At 48.3% G+C, this 22,248-nt stretch overlaps 1 protein-coding gene across 4 annotated transcripts in view; it reads left to right on the top strand.

Moving 5' to 3' along the window:
* Window positions 1–22,248, top strand: part of LOC128684074 (cell adhesion molecule Dscam2) — a 1,056,358-nt gene that overhangs the window by 974,089 nt on the left and 60,021 nt on the right. For all 4 annotated transcript variants that reach the window (XR_011392763.1, XM_070091160.1, XM_070091153.1 and 1 more), the window contains exons 17-26: window positions 1,199–1,347; window positions 4,542–4,679; window positions 4,992–5,182; window positions 7,315–7,421; window positions 7,594–7,772; window positions 8,185–8,328; window positions 13,788–13,946; window positions 15,771–15,982; window positions 20,426–20,501; window positions 21,157–21,301. Coding sequence is in view for 3 of the 4 variants with exons in the window: in XM_070091160.1 (XP_069947261.1) it covers window positions 1,199–1,347; window positions 4,542–4,679; window positions 4,992–5,182; window positions 7,315–7,421; window positions 7,594–7,772; window positions 8,185–8,328; window positions 13,788–13,946; window positions 15,771–15,982; window positions 20,426–20,501; window positions 21,157–21,301 (1,500 nt within the window). In the remaining variant the exon portion in view is untranslated. The remainder of the gene's footprint in view (window positions 1–1,198; window positions 1,348–4,541; window positions 4,680–4,991; window positions 5,183–7,314; window positions 7,422–7,593; window positions 7,773–8,184; window positions 8,329–13,787; window positions 13,947–15,770; window positions 15,983–20,425; window positions 20,502–21,156; window positions 21,302–22,248) is intronic.

Genomic DNA, 22,248 nt, shown 5'->3' with positions numbered 1-22,248 from the left:
GCACTGGTTGGTGCTCGATCTCACTTCCCAGAAGCAATAAACAAATACTACAACATACAAATCGAACGTAAATACAAGAGACAAATATTACATGAATAAAAAAAAATTCAGGAAAATTCTGAGAAGTAAAGACAGATAAGCGAGTACTGAATGTAAGTGTATGGTTGTAAGAGTTTAAGCGGCGCGGACAGGCTGGGAGGCTGGCAGGGAGGAGGACAGGTAACCAAACTCAATTTACCTGTTTCGTGTTGGAAACAGTGAACAACAGGTAACATGGTTTTAATTAACTCCCCACACCTCCCCAGTTTACCAGCCCCTCGAGGCCTACTCCCTCTCCCCACACATTTCACTGCCTCCTCTCACACACACACTCGCCCCATCACTTCCTTTCCCAAACACACACACACACGCACACATACATACACACACACACACACACACACACACACACACACACACACACACACACACACACACACACACACACACACACACACACACACACACACACACCGCCGCCGCCACCTTATCTACACACTTCCCACCACCATCTTTACCCCCTCACACACCCCATTCCCCTCCCCTTTTCCATATACTCCCCACCATCTAATTATCTACACTCTCCTCACCACCACCTTATTTACCAACACATACACACAAAACCATCTTTTCCACACACACACCCTTCCAATACTTTTCTCTCCACACATACACACCCCCACCTCCACCTTTCCCCCACACACCCCTCCACCACCTCCCGCTTACAGACATGTCTTGAATGACGGGGAGAGACGTTGAGATTTTCAACCCAGGTAAGCCACATGCTTGACGAGCAGGTGCTGTGCTGGCTTTGCGACAAGGCCTTCTACAAGTCTTGACTCGAGCTGTGTCATCCCTTGCTTCAGACTTTCTTGGCAAATTAAAACCATTACGTCTGATCCATTGCTTTTCAACACAGAGAACTAATCTTACCCGAAGTGTCCTGAAATTTCCTTTATTACCTGTAAGAAAAAAGACTATTATTATTATTATTATTATTATTATTATTATTGTTATTATTAGTAGCAGTATTCCACCCATGACACATAAGGGACGTGTTCTGAGATGTCACACTGCTAGCGTAAGTACCACACAGATTCCAAACACAAATACAGGTGCCAGGTACTAGGCTTCAGGTAACGCAGCATCCCCTCCACAGGTACGAGGTGTCTGAGCGTCAGGTGGAAACTGGCCAAGTATCCGAGCTGGTGGTACGTTCGTCACACCTCAGTGACTCTGGTACCTATGTATGCACCGCTAGTAACACGCACGGTTCCCTCACCGCCGACTTCCACCTCTTGGTGCAAGGTACGTACCCCCCTCTACACACACACACACAGGCAACGTACTGTACACACAAAACCTCCTAATTTCTTCAAAGTACGATTATCCATTACACAGAATTATTGCCAATGTACAGTGGTGTCCTTGTAGAAGAAGGCTTTATACAGAGTAAGCTATATTGGTTTTCTTTACCGGTACAATTGCTCCAATATAAGCTACAGTGGTGTAATATACCGACAATGTTGCTTATAAGACACAATGCGTTTTTATTACCGAGCACATTTCAGCCATCAAGGACTTCATCCATCCATACGGAGTATAACAGGACACGGGTGTATCTAGGGGCTGGAAGGAGGTCCTCGGGTGAATGTTATTGCTGGTGATGAAGCTAATAAAAAAAGCAAGATTCGTTGATGTTATTTTTACCTTATTATAACTTACAGTATATTATTTATCCCAGGGTAACCTAATAAAATATCGAGCTCTTATTTTTGTTACAGTGGGGTTTGGGTACCTACTCCCGTGGTATATTTAACGTATATAGAATATATATATTCAGGTATGTTCTATATTGATTTAGGTATTAGGTAAGTTTATTGACGTTGGATTTACGTGACAGCTTAACTACTGCCTGCGAGTGTTGGATAGTTGTGGTGTAGAAACTGCCGCCAACAGGTAGCCTGCATTTTGAGCGGCTCTATCACCAGCGTGCCCAGGGTTCGGGGCAGACAAGTTTAACTGTCTTGTTAATTCTGCGCGCATGTGATTTCCTTGTCTCTTGTTACAGCTCTTGAGTTCCCTGAACCTGCCACTGCTATGTTTCACCTCGCCTCTCCTCTAGAATAACGCTGAATTATGTACAAGGGCTTGCATATGTTCTAGCAAATTTTACAATTTTAACTGTATTTATTACTTTGGAATGACTAGACAACTGGTGAGGTGATCCCAGTCACAGCTGGCCTCTGCTCCCTAAGTACTAGTCCTCACCACACTCACTTCCTAGGTAGAGAGGGGGAGATGAGGTGGCATTGTTACATAGTATGTGAGTAACTAATTCAGTAGATGAGGTGATATATGCTTCGCCAAGACAGTCTCTTCTATCCAGTGATGGATTTTTTAACAGTAGAAAGTTGTAAGTAGAGGTTAGCTGTGCCTGGTACCGGGGGCCAATGTACCTTGTGAATATAAGACAGTGTTCAGGTTATTGCAGTTTATTTACAAAGACGTATCGTCCTCGAGGAAAAGTCAATTCACACGGAGCATAACACGACATGAGGTATAGACAGGAGTTAGAAAGATGTCCTAAAGTGAAAGAATGTTGTTGCAAGTGAGCAGCCATCCGAGAAGGTGAGGTAAGGTGGTCGTAGTATCAGGTACAGGGAGAACTCTTCGACTACTGAATATTTTTGAGAAATCGTACTGGTTGGGACCATTACTGTTTATTCTAACCATAATTTGTCTTGAAATGTCGCTTTCTTTGATGGTAAATCTTGCTTCTGGGAAATTCATAAGATGGTTTTCTGTGTAAAGTCTATGCGTTACTAACGTCGCCCTTCCGGCATGCGTATATTGTTACTAACGTCGCCCTTCCGGCATGCGTATACTGTTACTAACGTCGCCCTTCGGGCATGCGTATATTGTTACTAACGTCGCCCTTCCGGCATGCGTATATTGTTACTAACGTCGCCCTTCCGGCATGCGTATACTGTTACTAACGTCGCCCTTCCGGCATGCGTATACTGTTACTAACGTCGCCCTTCCGGCATGCGTATACTGTTACTAACGTCGCCCTTCCGGCATGCGTATACTGTTACTAACGTCGCCCTTCCGGCATGCGTATACTGTTACTAACGTCGCCCTTCCGGCATGCGTATACTGTTACTAACGTCGTCCTTCCGGCATGCGTATACTGTTACTAACGTCGCCCTTCCGGCATGCGTATACTGTTACTAACGTCGCCCTTCCGGCATGCGTATACTGTTACTAACGTCGCCCTTCCGGCATGCGTATACTGTTACTAACGTCGCCCTTCCGGCATGCGTATACTGTTACTAACGTCGCCCTTCCGGCATGCGTATACTGTTACTAACGTCGCCCTTCCGGCATGCGTATACTGTTACTAACGTTGCCCTTCCGGCATGCGTATACTGTTACTAACGTCGCCCTTCCGGCATGCGTATACTGTTACTAACGTTGCCCTTCCGGCATGCGTATACTGTTACTAACGTCGCCCTTCCGGCATGCGCATACTGTATATGTTCTTTAACTCTTATATGTACAGGAGGTCGCTCAAGTTTCTCCACATAAACGTTACACAATATTGTGTAAACGCCGCCAGTAGTACTTCTTTCTTCTTGACTAAGTCTTTTCTTGGTTTTTGATGAAATGTTAGTTACCCTAATAACGGCTTTTACTAAGATACTGGAAAGGTTGTTACTGGTTTAGGTTGTTAGGAAGTACAGTGTATCTACTGTCTGTAGTGTCAGAACCAAAGTATCTTCACAGCTTCCTTCCTGCAGTTGATGATTAAATATTGTGGGTGTAGTGAAGGTCACTGATGACTTGGTCGATATAATTACATTCTTCCTTGATGATGATGCTATTATGAATAGTTCAACAGTCTTGATAAGGTAAGGTAGACTTTGAAATCAAATTTATCACCATCTTTTCGAATCAACAAGTCCAGGAAAGAAAAGTTCCGTACAATCTACTTTACCCTCCATAACTGATCTCAAGCCCCAGTTTTACATGTTTCCTTTACGGCTACTTATAACCCTACCTTGAACGATATAAACCAGTGTATTAATGTTTTATCACCAGTATTTCCACATGCAACTCCCACTTTAGTGTTAAAGTACAACTTTCTTATTTACCTTCATCTATTTTCTTGCTAGGAGAAAAAATCCTCGCTCTCATATTAATATTTTGAATTATTTTGAATTTTGTTCTGAATTTTCTTTAATTACTTAAAATAATTTTGTTTATGAATCCTATTAATCCAGAATTATCATTAATGAGGTCCTTCATCCCTGCAGATACAGGGTATACATAGTGATGGGTATACAGCATATCTCATATCACTAAGAGGTTTACGTTTAATCGCTGTTTTGGGGATTCAAGCATTTTCGGCTGGTGGTGTACAGCCTGTTTGTAACCTTGTTGATCCTTGTGTGACTGATAGACTTTAAAAAGAATTAACCAACCGATCAATCCTACAGACGTGCCAGCTCCTCCGTCAGGAGTGTCTGTGACGGAGGAGGGGTCGAGGCACCTCACAATCTCCTGGACACCACCTGCAGACTCCAACGCCCCCATCACCACCTACCTCGTCACCTACGACGCCCAGCAGTCCCCTGGTAGGCGCCTCCTACGAGACAGTTATATAAACAAATGCCAGAGTTATGGACAACATAACATTAACTTGCACCTCTCTTATTTTGTTTCTTTTATTATTTATTAAGCGCATAATAGCTTGTGTCTGTGCAATTATTTATATCTGTTCAACTATCAAGTTTTTATCGATTGATGTGATTTAGTTCTTATACCCTTTTCCTCTTAATATCTACATAGTATTTATCTAAATGTCAACTTATATTCAGCTTTATATGCTGTTTTCTGTATATTTAGTAATGTTGCTGAAGCGATCTGTAAGAGCTGTCTCCCTGCAGGAGTGAGTGAACCTCGGGAGGTGACCGTGGAGGGTGACCAGCGGAGAGTGAGGCTGGAGGGCTTGTTGCCAGCCACCACCTACACCTTGACGTTAGTGGCTGAGAACCGAGTAGGGAGGAGCCTACCTTCAGCCCCCCTACGGGTTACCACTCAGGAGGAACCCCCCACGGGATACCCGCAGAATGCTAACGTTAGTATACATCCCTTCCTCCTGGCTCTTAATATATCCCTTATCGGGTTACCTGTCAGGACGCTGTGAGTGTCATGTGACTGAATCACCAGATAAGTGTGATTTTCTTGTGTTGTTCACGGAATAATGTGCCAAGCAGTGCCAGTATAGCCCTAACGAGGTATTCAAGGGTGTGGGTCATGGAATAGAATTACGATAAGCCTTACATTCTCTGCAATGCTTGTTACTTTTTATGCGCCTCGATATCAACGATAAATTCTAATTATATTTTAATATTTGTCCTCGCCGGGTACCCAGTATGACATGACAATTTCTAGGCTTCTACCTCTCTAGAATTAAGGGTGAGTTGGACAAGTGTTTAACTGAGAATGGTTGGTTGTGTGTTAGACCTACTGACGCCCCTACTGGCCAATAGACCTACTTGGCCAGAAGACATTTTATTCTTATAGTTAGCTTATTGATTGTTAGGCCTACTTTTAGTCACAGTTTACATGTGTTCTCGTGACTCACCTAGTACTTGCTAGTATATCTACTGAAGTATTCGTAATTTATATATTTCTCCGATTCACCTAGGCCAGTGTAGTGAAGCAGAGCGTCTCTCATGACTAAGCAGACGGAGAATCAAGCTTCCATCATACCTTCTGCCTAATAACCCACAAGTTAAGGCTCATATACAGTACATAACGAATAACTTGGGCAACTTTAAGAGCAGAAATAGTTTGATAAATTTCTTATGAACCTGATACCCATCATGTGGGTGATAGTCACCCGATACCCATCATGTGGGTGATAGTCACCCGATACCCATCATGTGGGTGATAGTCACCCGATACCCATCATGTGGGTGATAGTCACCCGATACCCATCATGTGGGTGATAGTCACCCGATACCCATCATGTGGGTGATAGTCACCCGATACCCATCATGTGGGCGATGGTCAGAAGATTACAGATGCACATCAAGGGTCAGAGCTGCCCTAAAACTTTTTTTTATTAGCTAAGTTACAGTAGTGACGAACTATTTACAAATTTAATCAGACAAAATAAAAACAAATCAATAAAAAAGACTAGTGCAAGTAAATAATAAAATTCATTATAACAGGAATCTAGGAAAATCAGGCGCCTGTACCTCAATAAAGGCAGCTGTTGGACAATCACTGTGTACGTAGCCAACGACTATGGCAGGTGTCAGGGAGGCCATGTCATTAAATGATGCTGCCCAGCTGATGCTGAGGCATAAAGAGATAGGAATAGGGAGAACAACTTTATTGAACACGTTTCTGTCCTGTGACCTCGGTCACACTCTCTCGTAGAGATAAAGGCTGGATTAATTCCCTTGTAACTCTCCAATCTATGGATCTTGCACGTCGCTGTTAGGGGACGTTTTCTAGACAGGTATAATATGCACTGTAGGTTAACATAAGTACGTTTGTCGGGAAAAACTTCAAGTGATTGCTGCTCCATCCCGACAAACAGCTAACTGTATGTCCGCAAGCCTGGACGAACAGTCAGGCCTGTGGCCTAGGACTAAAGGAAAATATAATAATAGGTAATAAACTGCTGAAGGCCAAGTCAAATGGGCGTTAACTAAGCAGAAAATTACGCCATACTAAAGTGATATAAATACTGAGACCTTTCTTAATCAAGTTTATAAAATACAATAATAAGATGGCCGCATGGGTTGGAGGGACGAGCACAGAAGAATGTTGTCCTTCTCCTGACTGTACTGTTAAAATATGAAAGAAAAGGAAGAGATATTCATGAATAAAATGTTGTCACATTGAACTTGCCTAGCTCCTGCCCCAAGATGGCGCTGGCACGAGAGGCATCCACAAAGAGAAAACTGGTAAATTCACCAGTCGTACCAGAAGCAAATAAGGTTAAAGACTTTGTCGGATGCTTGTAACCTTAGAGTGCGAACTTCCAGAGGTACCTGCAGCGTAGCAGAAGCCGGGCTGTAGTGAGATCTAAGAGTTTTCTGAATCTGATGTATGCGCCAGGAATGGCTGGGTATTACCTGTGAATATACTGATGCGTGACCTTATGCACATAACAGCATGTACCATTAGGTTTACTGCAGTGCTCCTTTTTCTTTCTTGGGTTTACATGATTCACCTAGGTCTCGCCTGCAGGTAATGGCAGTGTCGTCAACAGCACTTCAGGTGACATGGGACCCACCACCTATCAATCTCACCCACGGAACCGTCTTAGGTTACTACTTGGGTTTCAAGGACGACAGGTGAGCCTCCATGATTCGGTAATTATACCTAAGTGAGCCTCTATCAGTTTCCTTGATTCGCAGTTATGCCCAAGAGAGCCTCCTCCAGCTTTCTTAATAAATTCGGTAATTAGACACGGGTGACTTAACTTGTCTTGGTGTAGCCATAACAAACACCTTCTCTCTCCGGCAGCGAGGGTGAAGGCGGGGCGTACAACTTCACGACGGTGGGCGTGGATGGTGTGGGCGTGACGAGTGCTACCCTCAGCGGCCTACGCCCACACGCCCGTTACGCCGTGGTGCTGCAGGCCTTCAACTCCAAGGGCGCTGGTCCAGCCTCCCCGCCCGCCCTCGCCACCACCCTGGAGGACAGTGAGTGGGCGTGCTTGAGGGACATGCTCGAGGGGGTGTGTTTGTGGGGCGTGCCTGTGTGGGGCGTGCCTGTGTGGGGCGTGCCTGTGTGGGGCGTGCCTGTGTGGGGCGTGCCTGTGTGGGGCGTGCCTGTGTGGGACGTGCCTGTGTGGGACGTGCCTGTGTGGGACGTGCCTGTGTGGGACGTGCCTGTGTAGGACGTGCCTGTGTGGGGCGTGCCTGTGTGGGGCGTGCCTGTGGGTAATACTAAGTTCCAAAGATCTGAGCATCAGACTGTAACTCTGTTGTTATTGTAATTCTGTGTTATTGTCTCCTTTGCATTTCACCTTCTTGTTTTATTTCCTATCCATCACCTCGTCATCATCGTCTACCTCTTCTTCATCTCTTCTTCTTTTTCCTTTTCCACTACCAGAGCCGAGTGCCCCACCAGGTCATGTGACCTGTGAGAGTGTGACCTCCTCCAGCCTAGTAGTGACCTGGTCACCGCCGCCTCCCAGACACAGAAATGGAATCGTGGTCAATTATCGAGTCTACTACACCTACGCTTCCCCCCATGGTAAGTCCCCCTTCCCACGTGATGTTTCTCCCTCCCACGTGATGTTTCTCCCTCCCACGTGATGTTTCTCCCTCCCAAGTGATGTTTCTCCCTCCCACGTGATGTTTCTCCCTCCCACGTGATGTTTCTCCCTCCCACGTGGTTTCTCCCTCCCACGTGATGTTCCTCGTTTCCATGTGATGCTCCTACTTCCATGATTTCACTACCTCCCACGTGATGTTCTTCCCACGCGACGTTCCTCCCATGTTATATTCCTCCCACGTGGTTTTCCTCCCACGTGATATTTCTGCCTCCCACGTGATACATGTCCCATATGATGTTCCACCTTCCCCTGTGATATTTCTCCCTGGTGATGTTCCTCCCTCTCACGTAATCTTCCTCCCTCCCACGTGATGTTCCTCTCTCCCACGTGATGTTCCTCCCTCCCACGCGATGTTCCTCCCTCCCACGTGATGTTCCTCCCACGTAATGTTCGTCCCTCCCACGTAATGTTCCTCCCTCCCACGTGATGTTTCTCCCTCCCACGTGATGTTCCTCCCTCCCACGTAATGTTTCTGCCTCCCACGTGATGTTTCTCCCTCCCACGTGATGTTTCTCCCTCCCACGTAATGTTCCTCCCTCCCACGTAATGTTCCTCCCACGTAATGTTCCTCCCTCCCACGTGATGTTCCTCCCACGTAATGTTCCTCCCTCCCACGTGATGTTCCTCCCTCCCACGTGATGTTCCTCCCTCCCACGTGATGTTCCTCCCTCCCACGTAATGTTCCTCCCTCCCACGTGATGTTCCTCCCTCCCACGTAATGTTCCTCCCTCCCACGTGATGTTCTTCCCTCCCACGTAATGTTTCTCCCTCCCACGTGATGTTGCTCCCTCCCAAGTGATGCTCCTCCCTCCCACGTGATGTTCCTCCCTCCCACGTGATGTTCCTCCCTCCCACGTGATGTTTCTCCCTTCCACGTGATGTTCCTCCCTCCCACGTGATGCTCCTCCATTCCACGTGATGTTCCTCCCTCCCACGTGATGTTCCTCCCTCCCACGTGATGTTCCTCCCTCCCACGTGATGTTCCTACCTCCCACGTGATGTTCATCCCTCCCACGTGATGTTCCTCCCTCCCACGTAATGTTCCTCCCTCCCACGTAATGTTCCTCCCTCCCACGTAATGTTTCTCCCTCCCACGTGATGTTCCTCCCTCCCACGTGATGTTCCTCCCTCCCACGTGATGTTCCTCCCTCCCACGTGATGTTCCTCCCTCCCACGTGATGTTCCTCCCTCCCACGTAATGTTCCTCCCACGTAATGTTCCTCCCACGTGATTTTCCTCCCTCCCACGTAATGTTCCTCCCTCCCACGTGATGTTCCTCCCTCCCACGTGATGTTCCTCCCTCCCACGTAATGTTCCTCCCTCCCACGTGATGTTCCTCCCTCCCACGTAATGTTCCTCCTTCCCACGTAATGTTTCTCCCTCCCACGTGATGTTTCTCCCTCCCACGTGATGTTCCTCCCTCCCACGTGATGTTCCTCCCTCCCACGTAATGTTCCTCCCTCCCACGTGATGTTCCTCCCTCCCACGTAATGTTCCTCCCTCCCACGTAATGTTTCTCCCTCCCACGTGATGTTCCTCCCTCCCACGTAATGTTCCTCCCTCCCACGTAATGTTCCTCCCTCCCACGTAATGTTCCTCCCTCCCACGTGATGTTTCTCCCTCCCACGTGATGTTCCTCCCTCCCACGTAATGTTCTTCCCTCCCACGTAATGTTCCTCCCTCCCACGTGATGTTCCTCCCTCCCACGTAATGTTCCTCCCTCCCACGTAATGTTCCTCCCTCCCACGTAGTGTTTCTCCCTCCCACGTGATGTTCCTCCCTCCCACGTAATATTCCTCCCTCCCACGTAATGTTCCTCCCGCGTAATATTCCTCCCTCCCACGTAATGTTCCTCCATCCCACGTGATGTTCCTCCCTCCCACATAATGTTCCTCCCTCCCACGTAATGTTCCTCCTTCCCACGTAATGTTCCTCCCTCCCACGTAATGTTCCTCCCTCCCACGTAATGTTCCTCCCTCCCACGTAATGTTCCTCCCTCCCACGTAATGTTCCTCCCTCCCACGTAATGTTCCTCCCTCCCACGTAGTGTTTCTCCCTTCCACGTGATGTTCCTCCCTCCCACGTAATATTCCTCCCTCCCACGTAATGTTCCTCCCTCCCACGTAATGTTCCTCCCTCCCACGTAATGTTCCTCCCTCCCACGTAATGTTCCTCCCTCCCACGTAATGTTCCTCCCTCCCACGTAATGTTTCAGCCTCCCAGGTAATGTTCCTCCCTCCCACGTAATGTTTCAGCCTCCCACGTAATGTTCCTCCCTCCCACGTAATGTTCCTCCCTCCCACGTAATGTTTCTGCCTCCCACGTGATGTTTCTCCCTCCCACGTGATGTTTCTCCCTCCCACGTAATGTTCCTCCCTCCCACGTAATGTTCCTCCCTCCCACGTAATGTTTCAGCCTCCCACGTAATGTTCCTCCCTCCCACGTAATGTTTCAGCCTCCCACGTAATGTTCCTCCCTCCCACGTAATGTTTCAGCCTCCCACGTAATGTTCCTCCCTCCCACGTAATGTTTCAGCCTCCCACGTAATGTTCCTCCCTCCCACGTAATGTTCCTCCCTCCCACGTAATGTTCCTCCCTCCCACGTAATGTTTCAGCCTCCCACGTAATGTTCCTCCCTCCCACGTAATGTTTCAGCCTCCCACGTAATGTTCTTCCCACGTAATGTTCCTCCCTCCCAAGTGATGTTCCTCCCTCCCACGTAATGTTCCTCCCTCCCACGTAATGTTCCTCCCTCCCACGTAATGTTCCTCCCTCCCACGTAATGTTCCTCCCTCCCACGTAATGTTTCAGCCTCCCACGTAATGTTCCTCCCTCCCACGTAATGTTTCAGCCTCCCACGTAATGTTCCTCCCTCCCACGTAATGTTTCAGCCTCCCAGGTAATGTTCCTCCCTCCCACGTAATGTTTCTGCCTCCCACGTAATGTTCCTCCCTCCCACGTAATGTTTCAGCCTCCCACGTAATGTTCCTCCCTCCCACGTAATGTTCCTCCCTCCCACGTAATGTTTCAGCCTCCCACGTAATGTTCCTCCCTCCCACGTAATGTTTCAGCCTCCCACGTAATGTTCCTCCCACGTAATGTTCCTCCCACGTGATGTTCCTCCCTCCCACGTAATGTTCCTCCCTCCCACGTAATGTTCCTCCCTCCCACGTAATGTTCCTCCCTCCCACGTAATGTTCCTCCCTCCCACGTAATGTTCCTCCCACGTAATGTTCCTCCCTCCCACGTAATGTTTCAGCCTCCCACGTAATGTTCCTCCCTCCCACGTAATGTTTCAGCCTCCCACGTAATGTTCCTCCCACGTAATGTTTCAGCCTCCCACGTAATGTTCCTCCCTCCCACGTAATGTTTCAGCCTCCCACGTAATGTTCCTCCCACGTAATGTTCCTCCCTCCCACGTAATGTTTCAGCCTCCCACGTAATGTTCCTCCCACGTAATGTTCCTCCCACGTGATGTTCCTCCCTCCCACGTAATGTTCCTCCCTCCCACGTAATGTTCCTCCCTCCCACGTAATGTTCCTCCCTCCCACGTAATGTTCCTCCCTCCCACGTAATGTTTCAGCCTCCCACGTAATGTTCCTCCCTCCCACGTAATGTTTCAGCCTCCCACGTAATGTTCCTCCCTCCCACGTAATGTTTCAGCCTCCCAGGTAATGTTCCTCCCACGTAATGTTTCAGCCTCCCACGTAATGTTCCTCCCTCCCACGTAATGTTTCAGCCTCCCACGTAATGTTCCTCCCTCCCACGTAATGTTCCTCCCTCCCACGTAATGTGTCAGCCTCCCACGTAATGTTCCTCCCTCCCACGTAATGTTCCTCCCTCCCACGTAATGTTTCAGCCTCCCACGTAATGTTCTTCCCTCCCACGTAATGTTTCAGCCTCCCACGTAATGTTCCTCCCTCCCACGTAATGTTCCTCCCTCCCACGTGATGTTCCTCCCTCCCACGTAATGTTCCTCCCTCCCACGTAATGTTCCTCCCTCCCACGTAATGTTCCTCCCTCCCACGTAATGTTCCTCCCTCCCACGTAATGTTTCAGCCTCCCACGTAATGTTCCTCCCTCCCACGTAATGTTTCAGCCTCCCACGTAATGTTCCTCCCTCCCACGTAATGTTTCAGCCTCCCACGTAATGTTCCTCCCTCCCACGTAATGTTTCAGCCTCCCACGTAATGTTCCTCCCTCCCACGTAATGTTTCAGCCTCCCACGTAATGTTCCTCCCTCCCACGTAATGTTCCTCCCTCCCACGTAATGTTTCAGCCTCCCACGTAATGTTCCTCCCTCCCACGTAATGTTTCAGCCTCCCACGTAATGTTCCTCCCACGTAATGTTCCTCCCTCCCACGTGATGTTCCTCCCTCCCACGTAATGTTCCTCCCTCCCACGTAATGTTCCTCCCTCCCACGTAATGTTCCCCCCTCCCACGTAATGTTCCTGCCTCCCACGTAATGTTTCAGCCTCCCACGTAATGTTCCCCCCTCCCACGTAATGTTTCAGCCTCCCACGTAATGTTCCTGCCTCCCACGTAATGTTTCAGCCTCCCACGTAATGTTCCTCCCTCCCACGTAATGTTTCAGCCTCCCACGTAATGTTCCTCCCTCCCACGTAATGTTTCAGCCTCCTCTATCTTCCTCTCATCTTCTACTGTATTTACCGTATCCTAAATAAGATGAAAAATACTTCTTTTTTTATCTTATCCCCGCGTTTCTTCCCTCCCTTCCTTTATTCTTCCTTCCATTCTTCACTCCATTCTTCCTTCCCTCCTTCACTCCATTCTTCCTTCCCTCCTTCACTCCATTCTTCCTTCCCTCCTTCACTCCATTCTTCCTTCCCTCCTTCACTCCATTCTTCCTTCCCTCCTTCACTCCATTCTTCCTTCCCTCCTTCACTCCATTCTTCCTTCCATCCTTCACTCCATTCTTCCTTCCCTCCTTCACTCCATTCTTCCTTCCATCCCTCCATTCTTCCTTCCTTCCCTTCTTTCCATTCTTCCTTCCTTCCCTCCATTTTTCATTTCTTCCCTTCCTCTCTCCATTCTTCCTTCCCTTCGTCCCTTCATTCTACCTTCCTTCCCGTCTTCCCTCCATTCTTCTTTCCTTTCCTCCTTCCCTGTCTTCCTCTCTTCTATATCCACACTATTCACATAACAAGTATAAATTCGGCCATAAAGGGGTGTGTCACATACATCTACCATGTGTCACTTATGTATCACATCTATCATGTCACATCTGTCATGTGTCACATGTGTGTGTCACATGTCATCAAGGTCCCAGGACGGAACCGTTATCTAATAAACGTGACCAGTGCTGGATCACGTGTCATTTTTTGTGTGTAAACCCATATGTGTCACTTGTGTCAGAGGGCAGTGGTCGCAGTGGCAGCGTGGTGTCAGAGGGCCAGAGGGCCACCTTGGCGGGTCTGTCACCCTGGACCAACTACAGTGTCACCGTCACCGCCTCCACCAGGGCCGGGGAGGGAGTGTCCTCCCACGCTATTCTTTGCACCACTGACCAGGATGGTATGTGTCTTCTTAGTTAATCAGGATGGTATGTATCCTGTTAGTTAATTAGAATGACATGTATCTTCTCAGTTTGTCAGGATGGTATGTACCTTATTAGTTGATCAGGATGGTATGTATCCTCTTAGTTGATCAGGATGGTATGTATCCTCTTAGTTGATCAGGATGGTATGTATCCTCTTAGTTGATCAGGATGGTATGTATCCTCTTAGTTGATCAGGATGGTATGTATCCTCTTAGTTGATCAGGATGGTATGTATCCTCTTAGTTGATCAGGATGGTATGTATCCTCTTAGTTGATCAGGATGGTATGTATCCTCTTAGTTGATCAGGATGGTATGTATCCTCTTAGTTGATCAGGATGGTATGTATCCTCTTAGTTGATCAGGATGGTATGGATCCTCTTAGTTGATCAGGATGGTATGTATCCTCTTAGTTGATCAGGATGGTATGTATCCTCTTAGTTGATCAGGATGGTAGGTATATATCCTCTTAGTTGATCAGGATGGTATGTATCCTCTTAGTTGATCAGGATGGTATGTATCCTCTTAGTTGATCAGGATGGTATGTATCCTCTTAGTTGATCAGGATGGTATGTATCCTCTTAGTTGATCAGGATGGTATGTATCCTCTTAGTTGATCAGGATAGTATATATCCTCTTAGTTGATCAGGATGGTATGTTTCCTCTTAGTTGACCAGGATGGTATGTATCCTCTTAGTTGATCAGGATGGTATGTATCCTCTTAGTTGATCAGGATGGTATGTATCCTCTTAGTTGATCAGGATAGTATATATCCTCTTAGTTGATCAGGATGGTATGGATCCTCTTAGTTGATCAGGATGGTATGGATCCTCTTAGTTGATCAGGATGGTATGTATCCTCTTAGTTGATCAGGATGGTATGGATCCTCTTAGTTGATCAGGATGGTATGGATCCTCTTAGTTGATCAGGATGGTATGTATCCTCTTAGTTGATCAGGATGGTATGTATCCTCTTAGTTGATCAGGATGGTATGTATCCTCTTAGTTGATCAGGATGGTATGTATCCTCTTAGTTGATCAGGATGGTATGTATCCTCTTAGTTGATCAGGATGGTATGTATCCTCTTAGTTGATCAGGATGGTATGTATCCTCTTAGTTGATCAGGATGGTATGTATCCTCTTAGTTGATCAGGATGGTATGTATCCTCTTAGTTGATCAGGATGGTATGTATCCTCTTAGTTGATCAGGATGGTATGTATCCTCTTAGTTGATCAGGATGGTATGTATCCTCTTAGTTGATCAGGATGGTTGATCAGGATGGTATGTATCCTCTTAGTTGATCAGGATGGTATGTATCTCTTAGTTGATCAGGATGGTATGTATCCTCTTAGTTGATCAGGATGGTATGTATCCTCTTAGTTGATCAGGATGGTATGTATCCTCTTAGTTGATCAGGATGGTATGTATCCTCTTAGTTGATCAGGATGGTATGTATCCTCTTAGTTGATCAGGATGGTATGTATCCTCTTAGTTGATCAGGATGGTATGGATCCTTATATGATCCTACTTGGATTTTGTCCTCTTAGTTGATCAGGATGGTATGTATCCTCTTAGTTGATCAGGATGGTATGTATCCTCTTAGTTGATCAGGATGGTATGGATCCTTATATGATCCTACTTGGATTTTGTGCATCCCTTCTTTCTGTCCAACCAGGAACGTGAAATATAATTATCGAAATATTAATATAATTGGTACAATAATAATAATAATAATAATAATAATAATAATAATAATAATAATAATACCATCACTTTGTCAGTAACTTGTGACTCTCACAGTTCCGGAAGCGCCCGCGCGCGTGAAGGCGGTGGTATCAGGACCGCGGGCAGCCGTGGTGTCGTGGGCGCCACCCGCACGCCCACATGGGCGCATCAACCGCTACACGGTGCGCTGGGAGCCAGCTGGTGGGCGGGGCGGACCCCACAGCCGGAGAGTGGACCCCCACCTGACCCACCTGACCCTACATGACCTGCCTCACACTACCCACCAGGTCAGTGCTACCACCACCTCACCCTGCATGACCTGCCTCTCACCACACACCAGGTCAGTGCCACCACCACCTGACCCTGCATGACCTGCTTCACAACACACACCAGGTCAGTGCCACCACCACCTGACTCTGCATGACCTGCTTTACAACACCCACCAGGTCACTGCTACCACCACCTCACCCTGCATGACCTGCCTCACACAACCCACCAGTTCAGTGCCACCATCAGCACCACCTGACCCTGCATGACCTGCCTCAAACCACCCACCAGGTCAGTGCCACCACCACCTGACCCTGCATGACCTGCCCCACACCACCCACCAGCTCAGTGCCACCATCAGCACCACCTCACCATGCATGACCTGCCTCAAACCACTCACCAGGTCAGTGTCACCACCACCTGACCCTGCATGACCTGCCCCACACCACCCACCAGCTCAGTGCCACCATCAGCACCACCTGACTCTGCATGACCTACCTCAAACCACCCACCAGGTCAGTGCCACCACCACCTGACCCTGCATGACCTACCCCACACCACCCACCAGCTCAGTGCCACCATCTGACCCTGCATGACCTGCCTCAAACCACCCACCAGCTCAGTGCCACCATCAGCACCACCTCACCTTGCATGACCTGCCTCAAACCACCCACCAGCTCAGTGCCACCATCAGCACCACCTCACCTTGCATGACCTGCCTCAAACCACCCACCAGGTCAGTGCCACCACCACCTGACCCTGCATGACCTGCCCCACACCACCCACCAGCTCAGTGCCACCATCAGCTCCACCTGACCCTGCATGATCTGCCTCACACCACCCACCAGCTCAGTGCCACCATCAGCACCACCTGACCCTGCATGATCTGCCTCACACCACCCACCAGCTCAGTGCCACCATCAGCACCAACTGACCCTGCATGACCTGCCCCACACCACCCACCAGCTCAGTGCCACCATCAGCACCACCTGACCCTGCATGACCTGCCCCACACCACCCACCAGCTCAGTGCCACCATCAACACCACCTCACCCTGCATGACCTGCCTCAAACCACCCACCAACTCAGTGCCACCATCAGCACCACCTGACCCTGCATGACCTGCCTCAAACCACCCACCAGGTCAGTGCCACTACCACCTGACCCTGCATGACCTGCCCCACACCACCCACCAGCTCTGTGCCACTATCAGCACCACCTGACCCTGCATGACCTGCCTCAAACCACCCACCAGGTCAGTGCCACCACCACCTGACCCTGCATGACCTGCTCCACACCACCCACCAGCTCAGTGCCACCATCAGCACCACCTGACCCTGCATGACCTACCTCAAACCACCCACCAGGTCAGTGCCACCATCAGCACCACCTGACCCTGCATGACCTGCCCCACACCACCCACCAGCTCACTGCCACCATCAGCACCACCTGACCCTGCATGACCTGCCTCAAACCACCCACCAGGTCAGTGCCACCACCACCTGACCCTGCATGACCTGCCCACACCACCCACCAGCTCAGTGCCACCATCAGCACCACCTGACCCTGCATGACCTACCTCACACCACCCACCAGCTCAGTGCCACCACAGCACCTGACCCTGCATGACCTGCCTCAAACCACACACCAGGTCAGTTCCACCACCACCTGACCCTGCATGACCTGCCCACACAACCCACCAGCTCAGTGCCACCATCAGCACCACCTGACCCTGCATGACCTGCCTCAAACCACACACCAGGTCAGTGCCACCACCACCTGACCCTGCATGACCTGCTTCACAACACACACCAGGTCAGTGCCACCACCACCTGACACCAACACCCACCAGGTCACTGCTACCACCACCTCACCCTGCATGACCTGCCCCACACCACCCACCAGCTCAGTGCCACCATCAGCACCACCTGACCCTGCATGACCTGCCCCACACCACCCACCAGCTCAGTGCCACCATCAACACCACCTCACCCTGCATGACCTGCCTCAAACCACCCACCAACTCAGTGCCACCATCAGCACCACCTGACCCTGCATGACCTGCCTCAAACCACCCACCAGGTCAGTGCCACTACCACCTGACCCTGCATGACCTGCATCAGCACCACCTGACCCTGCATGACCTGCCTCAAACCACCCACCAGGTCAGTGCTGACCCTGCATGACCTGCCCCACACCAGCCCACCATCAGCACCACCTGACCCTTCATGACCTGCCCCACACCACCCACCAGCTCAGTGCCACCATCAGCACCACCTGACCCTGCATGACCTGCCCCACACCACCCACCAGCTCAGTGCCACCATCAGCACCACCTGACCCTGCATGACCTGCCTCAAACCACCCACCAGGTCAGTGCCACCACCACCTGACCCTGCATGACCTGCCCACACCACCCACCAGCTCAGTGCCACCATCAGCACCACCTGACCCTGCATGACCTGCCCCACACCACCCACCAGCTCAGTGCCACCATCAGCACCACCTGACCCTGCATGACCTGCCACACACCACCCACCAGGTCAGTGCCACCATCAGCACCACCTGACCCTGCATGACCTGCCCCCACACCACCCACCAGGTCAGTGCCACCATCAGCACCACCTGACCCTGCATGACCTGCCCCACACCACCCACCAGGTCAGTGCCACCATCAGCACCACCTGACCCTGCATGACCTGCCCCACACCACCCACCAGCTCAGTGCCACCATCAGCACCACCTGACCCTGCATGACCTGCCCCACACCACCCACCAGGTCAGTGCCACCATCAGCACCACCTGACCCTGCATGACCTGCCCCACACCACCCACCAGCTCAGTGCCACCATCAGCACCACCTGACCCTGCATGACCTGCCTCAAACCACACACCAGGTCAGTGCCACCACCACCTGACCCTGCATGACCTGCCTCATATCACCCACCAGGTCAGCACCAACACCACCATCTGACCCTGCGTGACCCTGCGTGACCCTGCGTGACCCTGCGTGACCAGGAGAGTGTTTCTATATACTTTATCTTTGAAAACTTGCAACATTTACAAAATAAATTTGTGAAAGAGGCAACTTTAACTATTTTGCTGGACGTGTGTACTTACTTAATTGTGATTGCAGAGGTCGAGTCACAGCTTCTGGCTTCGCGTCTTCACTAGTCGCTACTGCGTCCTCTCTCTCACTGCTCCATGAGCTTTATCAAACCTCGTCTAAAAGCTGTGTGTGGTTCCTACTTCCACTACGTCACTTTCCAGACTATTCCACTTCATGACAACTCTATGACTGAAGAAATGCTTCCTAACATCCCTTTGACTCAGATGAGTCCAGTTTCCAACTGTGACCCCTTGTTCCTGTGTCCCATCTCTGGAACATCCTGTCTTTGTCCAACTTGTCAATTCCTCGCAGTATTATATATGTCGTTATCATGTCTCCACTAACCGTTCTGTCCTCCAGTGTCGTCAGGCCGATTTCCCTTAACATTTGTGGGACTAGACTTGTTGCAAACATTTGCACTTTCTCTAATTTCTTGACGTGCTTGACCAGATGTGGGTTCCAAATTGGTGCTGTATACTCCAATATGGGCCTAACGTACACGGTGTAGTCTTGAACGATTCCTTACTGAGGTATCGGACCGTTATTCCTAGGTTTTCCAGGCGCCCATATGCTGCAGCAGTTATCTGGTTGATGTGTGCCTCAGGAGATATGCTCGGTGTTATACTCACCCCAATATCCTTTTCCTTGAGTGAGGTTTGCAGTCTTTGGCCCCCTAGCCTGTACTGTTTGCGGTCTTCTTTGTCCTTCCTCGATCTTCATGACTTTGCATTTGGCGGGATTAAATTCGAGGAGCCAGTTGCTGGACCAGGCTTGCAGCCTCTCCAGGTCTCTTTGTAGTCCTGTCTGATCCTCATCCGATTTAATTCTCCTCATTAACTTCACATCATCTGCAAACAGAGACACTTCTGAGTCTATTCCTTCCTTCATGTCATTCTTATATACAAAAACAGCACTGGTCCATGGACTGACCCCTGTGGAACCCCGCTCGTCAAGTCATCTAAACCATTTGTCTCCATTCGCTAATATCTAACACGCTCACGCACGCTTGCTGAAAGTCCAAGCCCCTCGCGCACAAAACCTCCTTTATTTTCCTTATTCTTTGTGTTTTTGTCCTGGCTGAAGATGTAAGTTCAACGAAGGAGGAAGGGAAATTATTTTTTTTTCAAAATTGATAAATAATTTGTATTCATATTATTGTTTACGTTTATGTTTAAGATTGTTGATTGTTGTGTATGTTACAGATGTGGGTGACCATTATTATGTGCGTTACAAGTGAGGATGACCATTGTTATGTACGTTACAAGTGAGGATGACCATTGTTATGTACGTTACTAGTGTGGGTGATGATTTCGTACATTACATATGTGGGTGTCCATTTCTGTGTACGTTTCAGGTATGGGTGACAGCGTCCACCAGGATGGGCGAAGGACCGGCCAGCAGTATAGCCGTGGTCAAGCCTTCACACACAGGTACTGTCTTACACACACACACACACACATACACACACACACATACACACACACACACACACACACACACACACACACACACACACACACACACACACACACACACACACACACACACACACACACATCCTCATTCACAGCTCTCGAAACACACAATTACATTAATGGAAATTACGATGGCCATTATAAAATCATTACGTACATTAAGTGAATTACTTATCTTCTAATAATAAAGATCTTTGTTTAATTACATTACCTGCACACTCAGGTTGCTTGCTTAATTGGGTTTAAAGCCTACACGAGGGTCATTATGTCTACACGTAAAGTTCACTTTTATCTGGCAAGGATACTTTAGCGTCTAAGATATGAATTAAGAATACGTCTTAGCGTATATACACTGTACCTCTTAGTTTATCTGCATTGAGAAAGAGAGATACAGCACTATGTATATACACACTGAGAGATATGCACCTCTCGGTGTATATACCCTTGTGTAGTAGTTCCTTTGTTATTTAATTTTCACTGATTGATTTTTTCCTATATCCTGAACGACTATGCTACCAAGGTTAATGTAAATTCATGAAGCATTTATATTAATATGGATAATAGCAACGATTCACCTTATAAACCGCACAACTCATATCTTTTCCCCCAGTGCCTGCGGGCGTGTGGGCGGTGGGCGGGAATGTGACGGCGGCATGGAAGGAGGACGTGAGTCTTCCCTGTGGCTCTGTGGGTGTTCCTGAACCCACCCTCACCTGGAACCACGAGAGGAAGCTCATCCCTGCCAAGCACGACAGGTGAGCTGTGTGGCTGCTAGCGCGAAGACAGGCAAGCGCAGTGAGCAAGACCTATGTGAAGGGAACGTTTCGTTACGATTGGCTTCTTTAATCATTGTGGAGAGAAGCCGCTTGAGACAATGCGTTTCTTTTTAATGTCTTGATCAATGCATGTCTTTTTGTTTACAAAGTGTTAGCAGGTGGCCAGGCTTCAAACACCTTTTATTGTACAGCAATAAAGGAATGGAACAGACTGCCCGCACATGTCAAAGCCAGTCATAGCATGAACCAGTTCAAGAAGAGTGCCAAAAGGTGTCTGATGAATGTAGCTACAGAAAGGGAGGGGAATGATTTTCTATTTTTTAGCTAACATACGTGTAAATTTTACCTTATTCCTAGTAATGACTCTCGTATTGTAGATAGTCTTAATGACCTTGGTGTAGTAGATAGTCTTTTTAGTATGATAATAAGATGTTATCTCCATTATAGAATAATAAGAAATATTATAACTTTCATATTATAATAATTAAGGTAAAAGGACCCCAATGGAAATAAGTCACTCTGTCTTTTATTGTGTTATCCCGGGTTCTCTACACATATGCTGCTATGTATAATATTCTATGTAGATGTATTTGTGTATACCTGAATAAACTTACTTACGTTAACATACTAGTTGCACTGTGGGTGCTAGTGTTGCATTGAGTGTGGCAGTGAAGATATATGAGTGCAATATATGGACACAGAGGGTATATATAGGCTCAGAGTGAGGTGTAATAGTAGTGAATAGTGATATAAGTTGTAGTAGTAGGAGTAATACAATTAATTTGCATATGAGTAAAAGGATATAAAAGCTATTACTTGGGAAGGAGAAAAATAAGTTAGATAAATATTTTTATAACATAGTATTAATGTCTAAGGCTACATTATTCATTCTAATATTATTTACTAACAGTTCAGTCTTACCTAAG

The sequence above is a fragment of the Cherax quadricarinatus genome, chromosome 3 (assembly GCF_038502225.1).
Source record: "Cherax quadricarinatus isolate ZL_2023a chromosome 3, ASM3850222v1, whole genome shotgun sequence".
Taxonomy (NCBI): domain Eukaryota; kingdom Metazoa; phylum Arthropoda; class Malacostraca; order Decapoda; family Parastacidae; genus Cherax; species Cherax quadricarinatus.
This window is presented reverse-complemented; position numbering and strand designations above follow the sequence as displayed.